The following is an 18092-nucleotide window of genomic DNA, read 5'->3' as shown; positions in this document are numbered from 1 at the left end:
GAACAGGAACCCCACAGCTTGGGCGAGTGTACCCAGAGCCGTGGCTGGCGCTCAGCAGCCTGGGAGCAGCAGCGGGCAGCCTCCCCCACCCCATCTCCCTCTGCCCGGCCGCTTCTGGGAAGCCGGGGCCAGCTGGGCCAACAGAGAAGGACCCGTCTCCCCTCCCCACCTGCTGCCCGCCCCCAGCGCCCGCCTGGCCTTTCCTTGCAGCCAGCAAAGAAGTCCAGCAGCCGTTTGGAAACGCGGTGGTGTTTACTCCCATGCCTGGCTCACATGAAACACACGCGGCCGCCCGAGATCTCCCGCCAAACCCACGCGAACCTGCCCCGCTCCCCTCGCTGGGCTGTCGCCACGTAGCTACCCACGGGGGCAGACAGGCTCCTTGTCCCCTGGGGTTCCAGAGCTGCCAGCTGCAGTGTTTGGGGGGGGCCCAGATTCAGCCAGCGCCCTTCAGCTCATAGAATATCAGGGTTGGAAGGGACCCCAGAAGGTCATCTAGCTCACTTGCCCTTTCCATGTAAACGAGGCAAGCAAGAGGGCTGCAGCTGGGTGCAGCGTGGGCGTGGCAGGCTCCGAACTCTCCCGTTCGGCTGCCATCTCTCCCAGCGGTCCGCGTCGTCTCCAGCTGCGGCTCCCACGAGCAGCCCCAGCTGAAGGGTCCAGTGGGCGGGTGCAGCCGCAGGCTCCACTCTGCAGCAGCTCTGTGAGCCCCGCCTGGGACCCGGTGCCTGGAGCCCAGGGGCCCCCCGCCGCCGTGCAGGGAGGGCTCAGCCTCCCGCGGCAGAGCTGTGGGGTGAGGCTCTCGTGCAGACGTCCTGGGCTCGCCCCCGCCCCCCGCAAGTGGGGCGCTATGGCAGGTAGCGCTTGGGGTCCCCGGGAAAGGGCACTACTGGTGCCTGGTTGAAATGGGCCATCAGGAAGATGCTGACCGTCCCCAGGACGAAGAGCGAGGCCATGACCAAGAAGCAGACGCGGTCGATGACTCTCCCCACCAGGATCCACTCCTCGTTCTCCTGCGGGGAGGAGAGACAGATGCTCACGGCCAAACCTGCTGCAGGCTCCCGCTGTTGCTGGGCCCGTGTGCCCTGGGGCCTTTGGGCTTCGGACCACGGGCAGCCACCGCTGAACTCAGTCAAAACTTCGCTCGCTTCCCCTGCGGCTAAACACGGCCCCTTCTCTCCTTCCTCCCCCATTTCCCTTTCCAGCTTGGTCGCTGATCTGCTTCTCCATACGCGAGTCCTTGCAAATTGGGCCCCTCTGTCCCCACTGTTCTGGGTCCCGCTCTGACCTGAGAGCCCCCCCCCCCCCTCGGTTAAGGCTCTGCAAGGGTGGCACTCACGTTGTCGAAGTCGTTCTGCTCCTGCAGCGTCTTGGCAATGTGGTTGCAGGCGTCCACGCAGGCCCGGATCTCGGGACCAGCCTGCACCAAGCTGTGACAGAGATCCTGGGAGCACCCGTTTTCCAGGCCTTTCCCTAGAGACAAGGAGGGGAGGGGATAGCACCAGACAGCTGGCTGCCTTGAAGGCCAGCGCTGCCCGGGAAAGCCTCCACCAACCATCTCTGTTACCCTCGGGCATCTCAAAGGCACCTGGCCCTTTGCAAAGCACCGGCCGGCCAGGCCCCAGCCCAGCGGAGCAGGCCGAACGGCACACAGCGAATTCACGACTAGCTTCGTGCACTGAAGCCTGGTACTTTTGTGGCTGCTCCGAAGCGTTTCACGCAGTTTAGCACCAGGGACGCCATGTTTGGCTCTCCCTGCTGGAAAGGCCACGGCCAGCTGGCGGTTCTCCTGTTTTCCAACACGGCTGGGCATCCAGTCAGGGACCCAGAGCAGCGCCACGTGAGTCAGGTGCCCAGTCGCACCCCTCGCGGGAGGGAAGGGTTGAAGCCTGAATTTTGTTGGCGTCACTGATTCTCCCAAACGAGATGGCCCACGCAGGGGGGGAGCTGGTGCCGCTTGCCTCGCCCTGCTTGCTGCCCGCTGGCGGGCACAGGGATGGGTTTGCATCGGGACCCGATGCCGGAGCAATGGGAGCTATTCACTCTCCTCTCCTCTGCAGTCTGGCTCCTGGCACTTGGCGTCCATGGTGACACCCTCACCCCAGTACCATTTCCCTGTCAGCACCCCCACCACCACCTCATTCCAGCCCTGGGGGGCTGCTCTTACGGGGTGGATTTGCTGCCGGCAAAAGGCCCAGGGGGTCACTGTCCAGGGGGGGTGGGGGCCTCAGGCTGCTCCGCCATGAGATTCTCCCCGGCTCCACGGAGCCGTCACTCACCGATCTTTTCCAGGACGGCCTTCATCAGCCCGGCCCTCTCCTTCTGCTTCTCAAAGATCAGCTCGGTCCGGGCCTTCCACAGCATGTACTCGTCAGCCTTCACCATCAGCCCCAGGGAGCTGCGGCGCCGGGCCATCAGCGGGCGGGGGGCCATGTCCCTGCGGCGCATGTGCATCCCCAGGAAGTGGGGCAGCTGCCGCAGGCAGATCTGGGGACAGAGCGAGGAGCCGGTGCTGTGACGCTCGGGGCAGGCCGGGGGGGTCTGCGCCGTCACGCTTGGCACAGGGGAGGCCCTGTCTGTTGGGGGGCTCATGGAGCCTGAGTCTGGCCCCGGGGCCGTTCCATCGGGCGCAGTGCACTTTCCCCTGACTGACGCCGGTGGGAGCAGAAGCAGCGTGGGCTCCATGTCCCCCACCTCCGCCGAGTGGGGGCTGCCAGGGGGGCGCTAATGCCCAGCGGTTCCTTGGCAGCTGGGGACCCGATTCCATCCCCGCGGCCCTGCCCCCTGTGCCCTCATTTGGGCCTGGGCAAAGCGGTGGGGAGATGCAGTCAGATCCGGGCGGTGAGCCCGCGGCTGTGGTGCGGCCAGGGTAACGAGACACCAGGGCCAGGCCCTGCGCCCCCGTGGAGGAGAGTGCCCCATGTGCCATGGGTCGGACGATCCGGCTAAGTCTCTGGGGCTCTCGATCCCGGGAAATGGTTTGACGGCTCAGTGCACTTGCCTTTGCTCTCTGACCTTCCCCCTGAACCCCGTTTTCCTGAGGCAGCGACCCCAGCCCCGCAGCACGGGCCGTGTCTGCTCTCCGGAGCTGGCGGCTCTGGGAGGAGCCGGAGGCCGATCACGCGGGCGTTAAGTGGGTCTCTGCCCAGCCTGGGTGGGAGCGCGCGCCGGCCCCGCCCGGCCTACCTGCCGCACTTTCTGCGACATGGAGTGCGTATTGGGGGTCCTCAGCGAGATGTTCAGCACAATGACGGCATTCACCACGATCACCACCGTCACCACCAGGAGAAAGGTCAGGTACCTGGAGGAGAGAAGGGGCCGCTGTCGCTGGTTGCCAGGCCGCCCCACCCGCTTCACTAGCCACGGGCCTGTGCTGGGGCATCTGCCAGCTCTTGGTGAGGCCCTAGCAGCAGGCACAGGGCAAAGCCGAAGGCCAGCTGGGATCCGGGAATGGGAAGCGCCTGGATCTCTCGCTCCACAGCAAGAGATATGTTCATATGTTCATAGAAGACAAAGGGAGCCCAGACCAGAACTTCCCAATGGTCCATCTAATCCGCCTAGCAGCAGACATCTCCTCCGACAATGCCCCTGGCTGTGCAAGACTGCTGCATGGGGGGATCTCCCTCCGAACTCCTAGCTGTGGGCTCACTTTCTGTTCAAAATGTGAAGGAGGATGGTGCTTCTAGCTCCATCCTAGCCCCCGGAGCACACTCTTGAGTTGGGCCATGCTGTTTGCCTCGGCACCCTCCTGCAGCGGTGAGTTCCGCAGATGAACCCTGGGCTGTGCAGCAAGGCATGTCCTGTGGGCCACTAGGAAGTTCTGTTAATTCGTGCCCTGGTTCTTGCATTGCGGGGCAGGGGAGCAGGAGCGGCATGGCCACACATCCAAGGCCTCTGCTGATGCTCGCTTTGAGTTACCAGTCCCCCAACCCCACCTACGACGGCTCTCATTCTCTGGCCCTGCCCATGTCCATTGTGTCCCTTGGAGCAGGGCCTTGAAGGACCCCACTTGTTCTGCCCTCCCAGGCTGAGGTGAATAGTCTCAGCTGGGATTGGGGGGTGAGGAGCCCAGCGGGTTTGGGAGCTTGCCTGGGGCCCTGCCAGATATGGGCTGGCAGGCCCCCAGAGAGCATCACTTACTTGCCAATGAGAGGCATAGCATCGGAGGTCTCAGGCACCTTCTGTGCGATCAGGAAGAGGAAGACGGTCTGGGCCAGGAGGACGTTTATGGAGACCGTGCACTTCTGGCCACCCGCTGCCGGGATGCAGAAAGCAAGAGATTAGCCTGCGTCTGCACCGAGCTCCCCAAGCACCAGCACCCTCTGGGAAGGGCTTTGCTCTTCTCCTGCACACCAGAGCCCGCGAAGAGCCTGCCTTCCTAGTGGTTAGAGCAGAGGGCTGGGAGCCAGGTGTGGGAAAGAATTCTCTGCCGTTCCATCCTGATGTGTGCGAGCGAGCCATGCGCTCCCAGAGACACGGGGGAGCCGAGGGGCCAGAAGTGGGACATAACTGGGCAGGGGCAGGGGAGAGTTTTGCCCATTTCGGTTCAGATAACCAGGGTGCGAGGGTGAGCCCCCGGTGGCCCGTCTCACCCGCATGGACATTGGACTGGGTCTGTCCCCATCAACTGCTGCTGCCCCCTTCCCACTCCGGGAGGCGTGGATTGTCCACAGGCCAATGCCAGTGGCTCGAGCCATGTCGGTGGCTGGTGGCAGCGAACTCGGGTGGGCCAGGGCTCTACCTTTGGCAGGCAGGAAATACACCAGCACAGCCACGGACGAGATGAGCACGCAGGGCACGATGATGTTGATGACGTAGAAGAGCGGTTTCCTCTGGATGATCAGGTAGAAGACGACCTGCTGGTAACCTAAGTCGTCCGGGGTGAAGCGCTCGGCGTTCACAATCTTCTTGGCCGGCCGGTGCTTGATTGCCCACTCCCCATTCTCTGCGGGGAAGACAATACCGCGTGCCTATGGAAACCACGCAGGCCCAGCCTCCTGGGGGTCCAACTTTGGGCCCCAACTCCCCTTAGGAGCAGCATATGCCACCCCTGGGGGAACAGGAGTTCATCCAGCGATGCCCGGAACTGCCTCTTGCCCACATTACAGCAGCGTGGGGGGGGGCACTGCTCTTATTTGGGGTCTTCGGGGGCAGGAGGATAGATTGGAAGAGGAATCCTGCTTGCTGGCATGGTCTGAGCCTGGACACTGAGCTGCCAGTTCTCCCCAGATGTTTGCAGGTGTCTTTGGAAACAGCAAGGCCGGGCGGGCCGAGGTCTGTGCTGTGAGCCTGTTCCTGTCTCTGCATGCCGCCCAGGCCCGACGACGTGAATGACAGGACCAGCTGAGCAACTATTGACATTTCTGTCTGTGCCCGGGGAGCCCATTCACCCTGCCCCTGCTGCCGCCATGTCTCTAGGGGGACGGAGGGGGCCCGAGACAATGCCTCCTGGATACGGGGGAAGAGAAATCCTTTGCTGGGGGCTTCCCACGGGGGGGAGGGGCAGCTGCTAAAGTCCAGGGAAAGGGGCTGGGAGAAGATTTACAGCGGTGCCTGGGAACCCTGCAATGTTCTCTGTCACGGCAGGACATATGCAGCCACCAGCTTAATGCACCCCATTTTGCAGGGGCTGGCTCCCAGGGGCCCGATCCCACTTGGGGGCTAAGCATTGCCAGCTCCCATGGTGCAGGGGGTTTGGATGGAGGCTCCGTCACTCTCCCACCTGACTCCCAGCTGCCGGGGGAAGCCGCGCGTGACACCTTACTAAGCCTTGTTGTCCTGTCTCCTACGACAGATTTTATTTTTTTACCAACCTAGATATCTGGCTCGGCCCGGTAATGAAAGAATAAATCTCGCTGCCCAAAAAAGCATTTTGCTCCTTCAAGATGCAATTAAAAGGTGATGGGAAACATCCCTGTCTGCCTGCGAAAGCTCCATTCCCCACATCAATCCGCTCCCGGTACCGGTTTGCGATTTGCAGGCAGAAGGACCGAGAACAGGGGTTAGAAAAACTCTCTCTGAGTGTGATTATTGACTTAAATACCTGTGTGATGGTGAAAAGAAAAGGAGGACTTGTGGCACCTTAGAGACTAACCAATTTGTTTGCGCATGAGCTTTCGTGAGCTACAGCTCACTTCATTGGATGCATACTGTGGATGCATCCGATGAAGTGAGCTGTAGCTCACGAAAGCTCATGCGCAAACAAATTGGTTAGTCTCTAAGGTGCCACAAGTCCTCCTTTTCTTTTTGCGAATAGAGACTAACACGGCTGCTACTCTGAAACCTGTGTGATGGTGGCAGCTGCTAATAACCCTCTGTGTGGGGGATACCTGTGGCGTGATGCTGAGCGTGCACAGGCCAGCAACTCCTGTTCCAAATCTTGGCTACAAAACCTGACCCGGACACCTGCTCCAGCCAAGAGGGAAGGACCCAGGACAGTGCAACCAGCCCTGGAACTTCCCAGTGCTCAGGGCCCGAGTGCGCCTCCGGCGGCTCTGCTCTCTGTCATTTCCGTGTGGTGGTGCCCACAATCTGAACAACTTTCCTGAGTGCGTCCTTCCCCCTCTCGGGGCAAGCCACCGTGACGGGAGATGGGCCTTTATCCCGACTGCACACAAGCTGCATTACCCGACCAGGAGTCAAGGGGCAAAGTCCCGCGCTCGGAAGTTAAGAAAAGAGAGCCTGGGAGCCACCTGTGCACCCTCTCGGCCTCGTTCATGATACACGTGCCAACCTCTGTACCAAGTGAGGCCGGAGGCTGGCAGACAACGGCCTCCCCACCCCTGATTCGGCCCCAGAGCAGGCCCATCCCGGGCACGGAATGAGGCCGGGCCCCTGTGGGAAACAGGACGTGCCCAGGGAATTAACGGCCATCTTCAGGCAGACCCGCGAGAAGGCTGAATTCAGGTTGCCCAGGAGCCCTTTGTTCTGGCCTTTCCTAAGCTTTGAGTGCGGATAGGGGTCAGGGCAGTCTGGGAGCAGGGGGTGGTTGGATGGGGTGGAGGTTCGGAGGTGGCGGTCAGGGTACGGGGAACGGGGGGTTTGGATAGGGCTTGGGATCCCGGGGGGCCTGTCAGGGGGTGGGAGTCAGGGGACAGGGAGCGGAGGGGGGGTGTTGGATAGGGGGTGGGGTCCCGGGGGGGTGGTTAGGGGCAGGGGGTTCCGGGAGGAGGTGGTGAGGGGACAAGGAGCAGGGGGGCTTGGATAGGTTGGAGGTTCTGAGGGGGGCGGGAAGTGGGAGGGGGCGGACAGGGGGCCGGGGCCAGGCCATTTGGGGGGCACAGCCCTCCCTCCCTGGCCCTCCATACAGTTTTGCAACCCCAGTGGGCCCTCGGGCCAAAAAGTCTGCCCACCCCCATGCTCGTCTCTACTGAGCTGGGGACAGCCGTAATTTTTCAGAGGCTCGTACCGTCGCCAGGTTTGGGAGCATTTTCACCAGGGTGGCAAAAGGTGCATCCCCGCCCCAAACACCTCCCCCGCCCCGCCCTGCGCCATGTTCCCACGCTTTGGAGCAGGGATTCGGGGCACTACAGCTGTTCAAGGGAAAGGTGTATTGGATTTTGGGAATTTGGGCAAAACGAGTTATTTTTCCCCGGCCTCGTTCTTGGACCCAGCTGAACCGCTTCAGCTGACACTTTCCCAACCGGCTGAGCCCGAGGCAGACGCCCGGCGTGGAGAATTTCAGCCGAATGGTTAAAGTTTGGCAAAGACTTTAAGCAACTGAAAACGAGATCTCCTATACGGGAAGGGTCAGGAAACCTTCATAACAGGCCGTGCTACCAGTCCCGCCTAACCGTCAGTTAAACGCCAGTTATTTACAAATGTCTCCATCCCACACTGGGTGGGCTGGAGGGACCGGTTGGGTGGCTGTTGTGCTTTGCTACATTTCTGGGCCGTGCTGAGCCACGCTGCCAGCCGCCGGGCTCCTCCTGACTAGTGGTGACACCACCCTTTCTGGCACTGGCATTTCCTCCTGTAGCCAACAGCTGGAAGATTTCCGCAGCCACAACTGGTAGGCTGGCCCCATGGGGCCAGGGAAACCCCCCGGGAAACAGATAGAGGAAGCAGGTCGTTACCTGTGAAAGCTTCGGGGTCGATGACGATCCACTCAATGGTCTGCCCATCTTCCACCGTCAGCAGCAGGTTAATTTCATTGGCGCTGTAGGTCTGGGACCTATGTGGCAGGGATCGGGGGGGAGGACGCGTGTGGCTGAGACTGGCTGTCTAAAGGACATGCTCATACAAACAGAAATGCCGAGATCCAACCAGCCAGCGGGTGCTTCAGCCGCTCCTGGGATCGGCGCTACACCCAGACTTACGCAGGGCCGCGGAATTGGCTTTCCCTTCCTTTTGAAGCGAGGCAGCGTCTGGGCTGCCTGGCCTATGGCTCCGGCACCTCCCCAGCTTGGGGTCAAGCCCAGCTCTGACTCAGACCCATCCCACGTAGCACCACTGCGGCCACCAGCCTTGCCTGGATCCAGCCAGCTGGTAGGCGTGTGGGCACAGACAGGGGAAGAGTTTTCATGTAGGCCTCAGTCCTGCAATCGAACCCGCCCGGCTGGTCGCTCGCCCTGGTGCGGCACCTCCCCAAGTCTGACTTCAGAGTCGGGACGAGGGGTGCTCGCTTTCCAGGCTGGGGACTCCGTCTGTCTCTGCATTACGGGGCGTTAGGCACATCACTGGGGCCAGGTCCGGTTATCAAGACGGGAGCTGACTTTTATCGTCCAAGGCCTTTCAGCGACGCTCGGGGTGAGCTCCCGTCCTGCTATCGATCGGCACTGGCCGATGCTGGGGGAAGGGACCCCTGCATCACTAACTTGGATGCACTCAGAATTTAGTAACCGCTTCAGAAATCAGATCCGGTCACACGTAGCCACGGACTGATCGGAGAGGAACAACAGTCAGACGAGCCGCCGGGGCCCTGGTCCTGCACGCTGTTCCATGCAGGTGACCCCCACCAAGAACAACACCCACCTGGGTCCATCGGATTGGGGCCCATACAGTGGGAGAATTTGTGGGAAGGGGGAGGAAGTGTTGATCATACACATTTCACTCTCCCAGGGCTAGCTCGGTCTGTCTTGGGAGGGGACGGAAATGTCTGATAAAGCAGGGCACCACGCTGCCACACGCAGGGCCGTCTTGGGCTTAGGGCAATGGGCTAGAACAGGGGTCCCTGGGTTTCTTTGGTTTGCATGCCTTCGTTGGCTAGCTCGGCAACCTACAGGGCTCATGCCATGGTAACCGACCTGGCGGCTGCGGCGGAGCTGAGCACAACCTGCCTCTGGCTAAGGCGGAGGGAGGTACAGAGGGTCACAGCTGTGCATGATCTCATGGGCCCTTAGCTGGTGATCTGGGCAAGCTGCCACCTGAGAGAGGGCGTGAGAACCGCCTGCCCGGCAGGAGACCTGCGTGCGTGCCCCGGGCTCTGCCCCCTGCCCTCCCATCTGGGGGGCAGCCCAGCCCCTTCCCGGGCAGCCGCACTCACTGAAACACCATGGAGCAGTTCTGCCAGTCGAAGGGGAAGTAGGTGACGAAGATGGCGCAGGAGGTGCGGTAGATGGCGGGCGGCATCCACAGGAGGCAGCCTTTGGAATCCAGCAGCGTGTTGCAGTACAGGGTGATCTCAAACACCCCGTCGATGCTGGGGGAAGGAGAGGGGCAGGTCAGGCCAGCCAGGCGCTCCCTCCCTCCCTGCCGGAGCTCATGCTGTGGGCTGGCCACTGCCCACGGGACTGGAACTGTCCCAGGGCCACAGAGCAAGGCAGCCCCAGCAAGGCAGAGGCAATCCCAAAATGCCCCCGGACAGCCAGCCAGTGCCCGACTATGGGCTCCAAACCCCCAGGAGCGCCCTACCAGCTGCAGGACAGGACGTGATTGGGGGGAAGGGCGCGCCACCACTGCCCTCTGCTGGATGGAATCGGAACTGCTCATGGCTGGGATCATGCTGCTGCCTGTTGGCTGCTGCTCACAGGAGATAAAAGCCTACTACTGCTGCCTCTAGTAGAGATCTTCCCTTTAGCCCCCCTGGTAGGGCCCTGTGCTGGTGGAGCAGAGCATGTGGGGTTCTGTCTGTTCTGTCTGCTGGATGCGTGAGAGTTAGCTGCTGACCGTGACGTCTCTGGGTGGGTAGCCACAGATGCGGCCCCTGCAGGGAATGGAGCCTCACACGGAGTGCCCGGGCAGAGGGACAGCTGGACAAGGTCTGTTTGTATTGCTGGGGTCCTCACCCGGCTTCCCACTGCCCCCCTGCCCTGGGCCCTGCAGCTGCTCACTTGTTCTCCAGGACGATGTCCGGCAGCCACACCTCGGTGGAGGGCACCCTCAGTATCTGGATGTTGTCGTATTCGTCAGGATCCCACTGCAGCCGATAATCGCACCACTTCTGGAATGGAGGGGAAGGGGCTGAGCAAAGCAGGGTCAGACACTTGTCATAGAATGAGCATCTCTGGCCACCCCGTGACCCCCCAATACCACACTGCCCGGGGGCGTGATCTGCAGGGAAACGGCATGCTCTGGCCACAGGCTGGGACCTGTTAGGGTTTCTCTGCAGGGCCGGCTCCACCGTTTTTGCCACCCCAAGCAGGACGTCTGAAGACAGAAGCTGCTGCTGAATTGCCGCCGCGGCAGCCTGCAGAGTAAAGCTGCCGCCCATGTGCAGAAAGACGAGACGCCGCCCTGTCGGCACACGGACGGCCACCCCTTTCCCAGTGCCGCCCCAAGCTCCTGCTTGGAGCGCTGGTGCCTGGAGCCGGCCCTGTTTCTCCGTGACTCGTGCTGGGAGCCGTGGCGTGGAGTGACCCCTCTGGCCTGCGCTCTGTGGCAGGGGTCTCTGCCCAAGCCGCTGATCTCAGCGCCAAAGTGGGGTCTGGCTATGGAACGAGCCCTGAACAATCCTCTCCCTCCCGGCTGCCGTTTGTGAGGCTTTGGCCCCAGCCACATCTGCCTTCAGGCCAGGAGAGGGCTGCGACCTGCCCTAGCCCTTGGGCTGCAGGTCCATCGGGGCGCTGGGGCGTTGGAGGGCTGCTGGAGCTTATCATGGGGAGCGGGAGGCATTAGCTGATCTCTGCCAGCTGCATGCCGCCCAGCCCGAGTGGCTGGCGGCACCCCTGGGCATCTTACCATCTCAATCCAGATGTTGGTGGTGAGGGTCTCTTCCCGCTCGTTCTGGAACCCAGAAAGGAGAGAGGGGATTTTGGGATTGCTGCCCCGTCGCCCTGCCCTCTCCCGCCACCGCAACAGCTTCCCGCTGGCGGCTGGGCAGCCCTGCTGCACGGTGCATGGTGAACGTGAAGCTGCACGGTGCATGCCAGCTACTGGGCACTCAGGCAACGCCCACCTCATGGGGCTGCGGTGCATGGAGCCCTGAGGAATTCTCTCCCAGGGTGCAGCAGGGTGTGGGGCATCCCAGGGGTGCCCTGAGCAGGGCAGCGTCCCATGATCCCGGCCCCTGCCCCCCCAGGGGAAGCCAGCAGCAGCCACAGAGCCACCGAGGTACAGCCAGGCCATGCCCTCACTGCAACTCTGTTGCTGCCAGGAACCCTGCCTCTAATGCATTCACTGCCCCGGGCCCCTATCCAACATCGCCCCAGCTCAATCACCACCCCATGCCCACCTCCCCAGTCTCCCTCTTCCTTCCCCTACTCCCCCCAGCACAGTGATTCTCCTCAGGGACCGTTACCAAGGGCGGCTCGGACAGAGAGTCCCGCAGCCAGTTCCATGGGCATCTGCCCCGGCATGGACTCCCCATTCTGACGGCAGGGGTAGTGTGAGGGACGCCCAGGCAGGACTGGCTGTCCCCGGTCAGCGCTGGGGACTGGGTGCCTTTGGGAGGAGAGGTGGCAGGGACCCACTGAGGAGGTGGGACAGGCTGGCGCCCAGCTCGGCATGTTCCTGGCATCGGTGCCCCTGCCTCTGTCATTCCCTGTCCTGGGCAGTGCACTCAGGTCTCTGTCCCCCATGCTAGCCTAACGAGGGAGCAGCCATCCCTGCCCCCGCCCCCAATCTGAGCTGCTCAAGGAGAAAGGCAGGAAAGGGCCCAGCTCTGCAGGTGGGGGCTGGCAAGGAACAGGGACGGCGGGGGGGGGGGGGGGCTCTGCTTACCAGGGAGATGAGGTTGGTGAGGGTGAGCTTCAGCGTGACGTTAATGATGTCCCCCTCCCGCTGGGCTGGACGCAGGTTGCGGTTGTAGTTGGTCATCAGGTCATTGAGCAGCTTCTCCTCCAGGTTCCGGCACAGCACGGCTGAAAGCAGGGCACAGTCAGGCCCTGAGGGAAGCAGGCTCCATGCCACCCCCACCCAGTGGCCATGCCAGCCCCACAGAGGGGAGGCCGAGGGCGCAGGGCAGGCCCAGCATGGGCAGCAGCAAGGTAAGCTCCCCCTACACCGCTCCGCCGGTCTACCCCAGCTCGCCCCTTTGAGAGGGCGCTCGGCATCTGTGGCCTCTCCGGTGAGACCCAAAGTGGGCAGGTGTATTGTCAGCACCCACGGAGCGCACAGGGCTGCCTGGCTTTGTGCTGTGCGCCGGGACCCGTCAAACGGGATTCATACGGGGGCACCACATGGGAGCTGCTTGCAGCCTCCGCTCACCCACGTGGGGTTTGAACTGACGACAGCCAACAGTGTAACAAGCTTCTGGAGTGGGGGATGGGACTGGCCACACAGGATAAAAGCCTACTCTTGCTGCGTAGTAATGGAGTGACTTCTTGAACACAAGAGGCCGAGCTCTATGCTTCAGAGCGAAAGGGCCCGGGTTCAGACCCTGTCAATGACCTCCATGGGGCTGCCCAGGGCTCCGGGGCTGGACGCCCTGAGGGTGAAGCGAGTCATAACAATAACCCATTTCTCTCTGGGGTGAGGGCCGCAGGCGTCCCGCTCTCCAATCTTCGTGAGCTGGCCCCGACTCTGGGACCCCAGAAGGAGTAAACGTGGCTTGAACTCTACAGGCAACGTGTGTTGAACCCAGCTTAACTGTGGCCTAACAATGGGGTCCTGCAGCCTGTCAGCGCTGGCCCCGGGATCAATCCCCATCCGCTGCCCGGATCGTTAGCTCATGAGCTGGGGCTTTACAAATGCCCGGCATTATTAAATTATTAATGGCCAGATGGGCCAAGCGCCTCTGAATGAAATGCCTCTGGAGAGAAGCGTAAGGGGCTAACGAATTACCTTCGTTAGCAAACCTGCTGCTGCTGCTTCCTGGAAAGCGTTGGGGCCAGAGGCCAGAGGGGGACTCAGAGAGCAGCTTGGGGTTTAGCGCTGGCAACTGGCCAGCACCACTGTGTGTGTATGTGTGTGTCCCACACCCGTGGGGAGGGGCTCTGCGCGTGCCCTGCCCATGTGTGTGCACGTGTCTCTGGCTTCTCTGGGCTCAAAGCCCCTGCTAACAGGCCTAAGCAGCAGCTGGTTCCACTGTCACAATGGTGCCTGCCAAGAATTGTTTTGTGGCCTCTGTCCGTCACGCTCTCAAAGCGGAAGAAGCCCAGTTCAGTCCCCCCTTCGTCCCCAGCGTGAAACGGACGAGGGTGGGTGCCCCAGGACCGGCAGCGCGAAACGGACGGGGGTGGGTGCCCCAGGATCGGCAGCGCGAAACGGACGGGGGTGGGTGGCGGTGGGCGGTCGCAGCGTAACATCCCAGTGCGCTGAGCAGGGTTCTGGCGGGCGTGTCATGCTCCAGGACTCCCTGCAGCTGTTCAGGGCTGGGAGTGGGTACAGGGGGCTGGGGTAAGGGCTGCTGATGCTCAGAGCTGAACCCTCTGGCAGGCAGGGCGTGGAAGGGGCTGCTCACCGGGCAGAGATACTGATATTGGGAGCCCCAGTCAGAAGCAGGACTGTGACGAAGTGGGCCTGTTCTTAATGTTTCCTCCGAATATTGTGGGGGTGCCTCAGTTTCCCCTATGCAGTTCTTAAGTATCTAGGTGGTGGGGTAAGGGTGTATGATCATTGCAGAGCCCTAGAGGGCAGGTGTGTGCAGGGGTCTGGACACAGAGAATGGCCGACACCCTGTTTCCTGGCAACTGATGGCCTGGGCCCTTCCCCCCCTGCAAGGTGAGAGCTGAAGGGTTGAAGAACAAAGGAATCAGGTGACCACCTGGCCCGGGAAAGAAACAAAGCCCAGAGGAGGAGGGGCTGGAGGGAGTTTCAGTTGGGGCCTGGCTGGGACATGGAGTGAAGTGCAGACGTGGTCGTCTGGCTCACTGCCCCCCAAAATGGACCCAGCTGAGGGGTTCCGTTCTCTGCACCTGCAAGCTCTGTTTTAGACCATGTTCCTGTCGTCTAATAAACCTTCTGTTTTACTGGCTGGCTGAGAGTCCCGTCTGTCTGCAAAGTTGGGGTGCAGGACCCTCTGGCTTCCCCAGGAGCCCCGCCTGGGCGGACTCGCTGGGGGAAGCGCACGGAGGGGCAGAGGATGCTGAAGGCTCCAAGGTCAGACCCAGGAAGGTGGAAGCCGTGTGAGCTGTGTGTCCTGAAGACAGGCTGCTCACAGAAAGGCGACTGCCCCAGAGTCCTGACTGGCTTCATGGGGAGCAGTTCCAGAGCATCGCCCAGGGACTCCGTGACAACTGGTGGCAGCGGTGGGATGTACTGCACCCCGTGGATGGCACTTCCTGCAGTAAGTGACTGGGGAGCAGTAACACGAAGGGGGATTGCCGAGGACCAGGCAGGCTGAAGGCTCAGAGAGGAGCGGTTTTGGGGGGCGGTTAACCCCTGGGAGTGTGTGACCAGCGAGAAGGACTGTGCAGTAATGGGGTCCCCCTAGGGACTGCAGTGAGCACTCTCAGGGGCGGAGGAGCCTGCGGCTTGGCCCGGGGAGAGAGAAGGACTTTTGCAGTAACCGGGTTCCCCTGGGGATTGCAGCGAGCAGTCCAAGGGGCGGAGGAGTCTGCAGCTCGACCCTGGCAAGGAGGGGGTGATCTCGAGAAGGGCTGGCACACTAGGGGTTCTCCCTGGAAACCGTGGGGAGCTGAGAACACACGGGCCTGTGAGTCCACAACAACTTGGGAGGAGCAGAGTGATGGCCTGTCCCCGTCTCCTTAAGAAGGACATTGTAACCCTGTGCAGAAAGAGAGGGTTGAGCGTTGGAAAGTTCACCAAACCAGAGTTAATCGAGCAGCTGGAGTGGGAGCCAGGCATCGCCAAGACTCCTGTCCCCGACCAGACAGGGGTCTTCACGATCGGGTTCCCCATCGGGGGATCGAGACGGACGGGATTGGAGCTGAATCCGAGGGAGCAAGAGGACCGTGGGAGACAGCGAGAGCCCGAGAAAGAGCTGCAGAAGCAGCAGCAGCATGAACTGGCGGTGGTGGGGTGGAGAGGCCTAGGGGACCTCCCCGGGGTGAGTGGGGATAGACCCCGGGGGGCCAGTTCCGCAGGGAACCTCGAGACTAAATTGCTGCCCCTAGTTAAGGAGGGGGGGGTGTGGATGCCACCTCACTGCCTTTGGGCAGGCTGGCGATTTGAACCAAGGGGACCCTGCGGAAAAGCCCCGGTGTCTAGCTCCCTTGCTGGGTCCCAAGGCCACAGACTCCATCAGCCAGATGGGTGGGGAGGTGGACAGGCTCCCACTCCTGACCCCAACCTATATGTCTGTGTGGAGTTTCCTGGGGCCAGGCCCCGCAGACCCCCAGTGGGAGCGGAAGGTGATGGTCAATGGGGAGACATTCCTGGGGTGGCGAGATCCTGGGACAGAGAGAACAGTTGTCAGGCCCTGGGTGGTGCAGCCTCAGATGCTGAGGGGCTGTGTGAGCTGGGTGAGGGTCCCAGGGACGAAGCCCCTCGCCTTCCCTATGGTCCAGATCCCTGTGCAGACCCAGGAGGAGTGGGGCTGGCTGGTCGTTGGGGTTCTCCAGGACACCAGCTGCGAGACCCTGTTGGGGGGTGACTGTGTCTCTTTGGGACAGGATCCAGGCCCTGTTCCTGTAACCGCGAAGGGTTTGAATTTGAATCCAGGGAACCAATCGATGGAGAGGGAAATGGTCAGTGAAAATGCAGATGACCTGGCTGGCAGCAGGGAGGAGCCGCTAGGCTCAGGCTACCTGCCTGCCTGTAACCAGACCCCTGGGGCTGGGTGGGACAGAGAGATGCTCCCTGCCCCCTTGCACACCAGAGCGGGGACTCTCGCTGGCTCTGATGCATTGAGGAAAGCAGTGGCCTGCCCCACTAGGACAGCAAGGGCAGCGCTGAGCACAGTGGGAGCTGAGACCCCAGCTGAGTGGGGGGAGACACAGGCAGGGCAGGGGATCTGTGGGGATGGCAAGGTGCTTGGTAAGGAAAGTTTGGATGAGCCTAGGCAGCCTTGTGATCTGATGGCTTTGTCCAGTCAGCAGGGTGGGAAGGCGAGGAGGGCCCTTAACCAAGAGAGCCCGAATTGCAGCCCTCCAGACTGGAGCACTCGGAGAAAACCCAATCCCAGTTTGACCCCCTGGGGTTTTGGGGTGGCCAAAGGGCATGGGCTGCAGAAACCTTACCACATGCAGCCTGCTAGTGCTATCGACCACCCCCGACCTAAGGGAGGGTGTGAAACTGGAAGGGCCTGGTGTAACTCCTACCAAGGAATGGGAGAGATGCTGGGGCATCCATGGGAACATTGGTGGCTTCGAACTTCCCCAGGTCACCGGGTAAAGTGACCCCGCTCAGTTCGATCTCGAAGGGGGGAGAGATGTGACGAAGTGGGCCTGTTCTTAATGTTTCCTCCGAATATTGTGGGGGTGCCTCAGTTTCCCCTATGCAGTTCTTAAGTATCTAGGTGGTGGGGTAAGGGTGTATGATCATTGCAGAGCCCTAGAGGGCAGGTGTGTGCAGGGGTCTGGACACAGAGAATGGCCGACACCCTGTTTCCTGGCAACTGATGGCCTGGGCCCTTCCCCCCCTGCAAGGTGAGAGCTGAAGGGTTGGAGAACAAAGGAATCAGGTGACCACCTGGCCCGGGAAAGGAACAAAGCCCAGAGGAGGAGGGGCTGGAGGGAGTTTCAGTTGGGGCCTGGCTGGGACATGGAGTGAAGTGCAGACGTGGTCGTCTGGCTCACTGCCCCCCAAAATGGACCCAGCTGAGGGGTCCCGTTCTCTGCACCTGCAAGCTCTGTTTTAGACCATGTTCCTGTCGTCTAATAAAGCTTCTGTTTTACTGGCTGGCTGAGAGTCCCGTCTGTCTGCGAAGTTGGGGTGCAGGACCCTCTGGCTTCCCCAGGAGCCCCACCTGAGCGGACTCGCTGGGGGGAAGCGCACGGAGGGGCAGAGGATGCTGAAGGCTCCAAGGTCAGACCCAGGAAGTTGGAAGCTGTGTGAGCTGTGTGTCCTGAAGACAGGCTGCTCACAGAAAGGCGACTGCCCCAGAGTCCTGACTGGCTTCATGGGGAGCAGCTCCAGAGCATCGCCCAGGGACTCCGTGACAAGGACCCTGCTGCGCTAGGTGCTGTATGCACACATAGTAGCTAGGCCAGCCTGCCGGGGGCTGTGCAGAATGGCACTCTGCCCTGCGCCAGCCAGCAGGACAAGGGGGCTGCTGCTGTGCCCCAAGCCCTGAAGGGAGAAGTGGAGCGTGATGATAGCAAGAGAGGAGGCTGCTCTCCGGTCCCCACCCCCAGCCCCAGGATGGAGTGGGGTGGGGGTGGTCTTCTGAGCTTCCCTGATTGCCTGCTGCTGAACCCAAAACAGAGCCCTCTGAGCTCACAGCCTAGGTTTAGCCATCACCTCCCCAGCACCGTACCCGGCTGCCCCTCGCCCCGTCCCCTGTCCGCAGGCCGGGCATGGCTTACCAGTGAGGGAGCCGAGGGTCGCGAGCAGAGCCAGGCAGCGCATGGTGGTGGCAACCTCCCTTCCAGCACGGTGGCGGCTGTGTGCTCGGCAAGCTCTGGAGGTTTATTTTGGGCCGTGGTCAGCCCCCCTGCGCCCCTCCTCTCCCCGATCGCACTGTGCCTGAAGTCCAGCTGTCCGGCCAGCATTATCAGCTGTTCCCCAGCGGATCGCCAAGTGCCTCTGAAACGACAATGGGGGAGGGAGCGACTCACCCTGACAGCCACCTACCGGGGACATGCAGACCCCCCCTCCGTGCTGAGTTGGCAATATTTGTATGAGCCAAGTGTGCCTCAGTTTCCCTGTGT

The 18092-nt window shown here is 61.8% G+C and overlaps 1 protein-coding gene across 1 annotated transcript; it reads right to left on the bottom strand.

Moving 5' to 3' along the window:
- Positions 1–848: 848 nt before the first annotated feature.
- Positions 849–17790, bottom strand: CHRNG (cholinergic receptor nicotinic gamma subunit). The gene is made up of 12 exons (XM_073358879.2): positions 17748–17790; positions 12100–12239; positions 11119–11163; positions 10272–10381; positions 9485–9640; positions 8076–8173; positions 4742–4945; positions 4141–4255; positions 3187–3301; positions 2280–2487; positions 1340–1473; positions 849–1013 (listed from the first exon to the last, which is right to left on the bottom strand). The coding sequence occupies exons 1-12, from the start codon at positions 17788–17790 to the stop codon at positions 849–851; spliced, it is 1533 nt and encodes a 510-aa protein (XP_073214980.2).
- Between the last annotated feature and the right edge of the window lie 302 nt (positions 17791–18092).

This window comes from Lepidochelys kempii, chromosome 9, assembly GCF_965140285.1.
Source record: "Lepidochelys kempii isolate rLepKem1 chromosome 9, rLepKem1.hap1, whole genome shotgun sequence".
Lineage (NCBI taxonomy): Eukaryota > Metazoa > Chordata > Testudines > Cheloniidae > Lepidochelys > Lepidochelys kempii.
Note: the sequence above shows the minus strand (reverse complement) of the source record. Positions and strands in the feature narration are given on the sequence as shown.

Excerpts from the sequence above, each read along its gene's own strand:
- CHRNG (XM_073358879.2), bottom strand. The coding sequence starts at position 17,790 with ATGCGCTGCCTGGCTCTGCTCGCGACCCTCGGCTCCCTCACTG. Across the intron at positions 3,302-4,140 it reads GCTATGCCTCTCATTGGCAA|GTACCTGACCTTTCTCCTGG; the intron begins GTAAGTGATGCT and ends TCTCTCCTCCAG. Across the intron at positions 1,474-2,279 it reads GGCCGTCCTGGAAAAGATCG|GGAAAGGCCTGGAAAACGGG; the intron begins GTGAGTGACGGC and ends CCTTGTCTCTAG.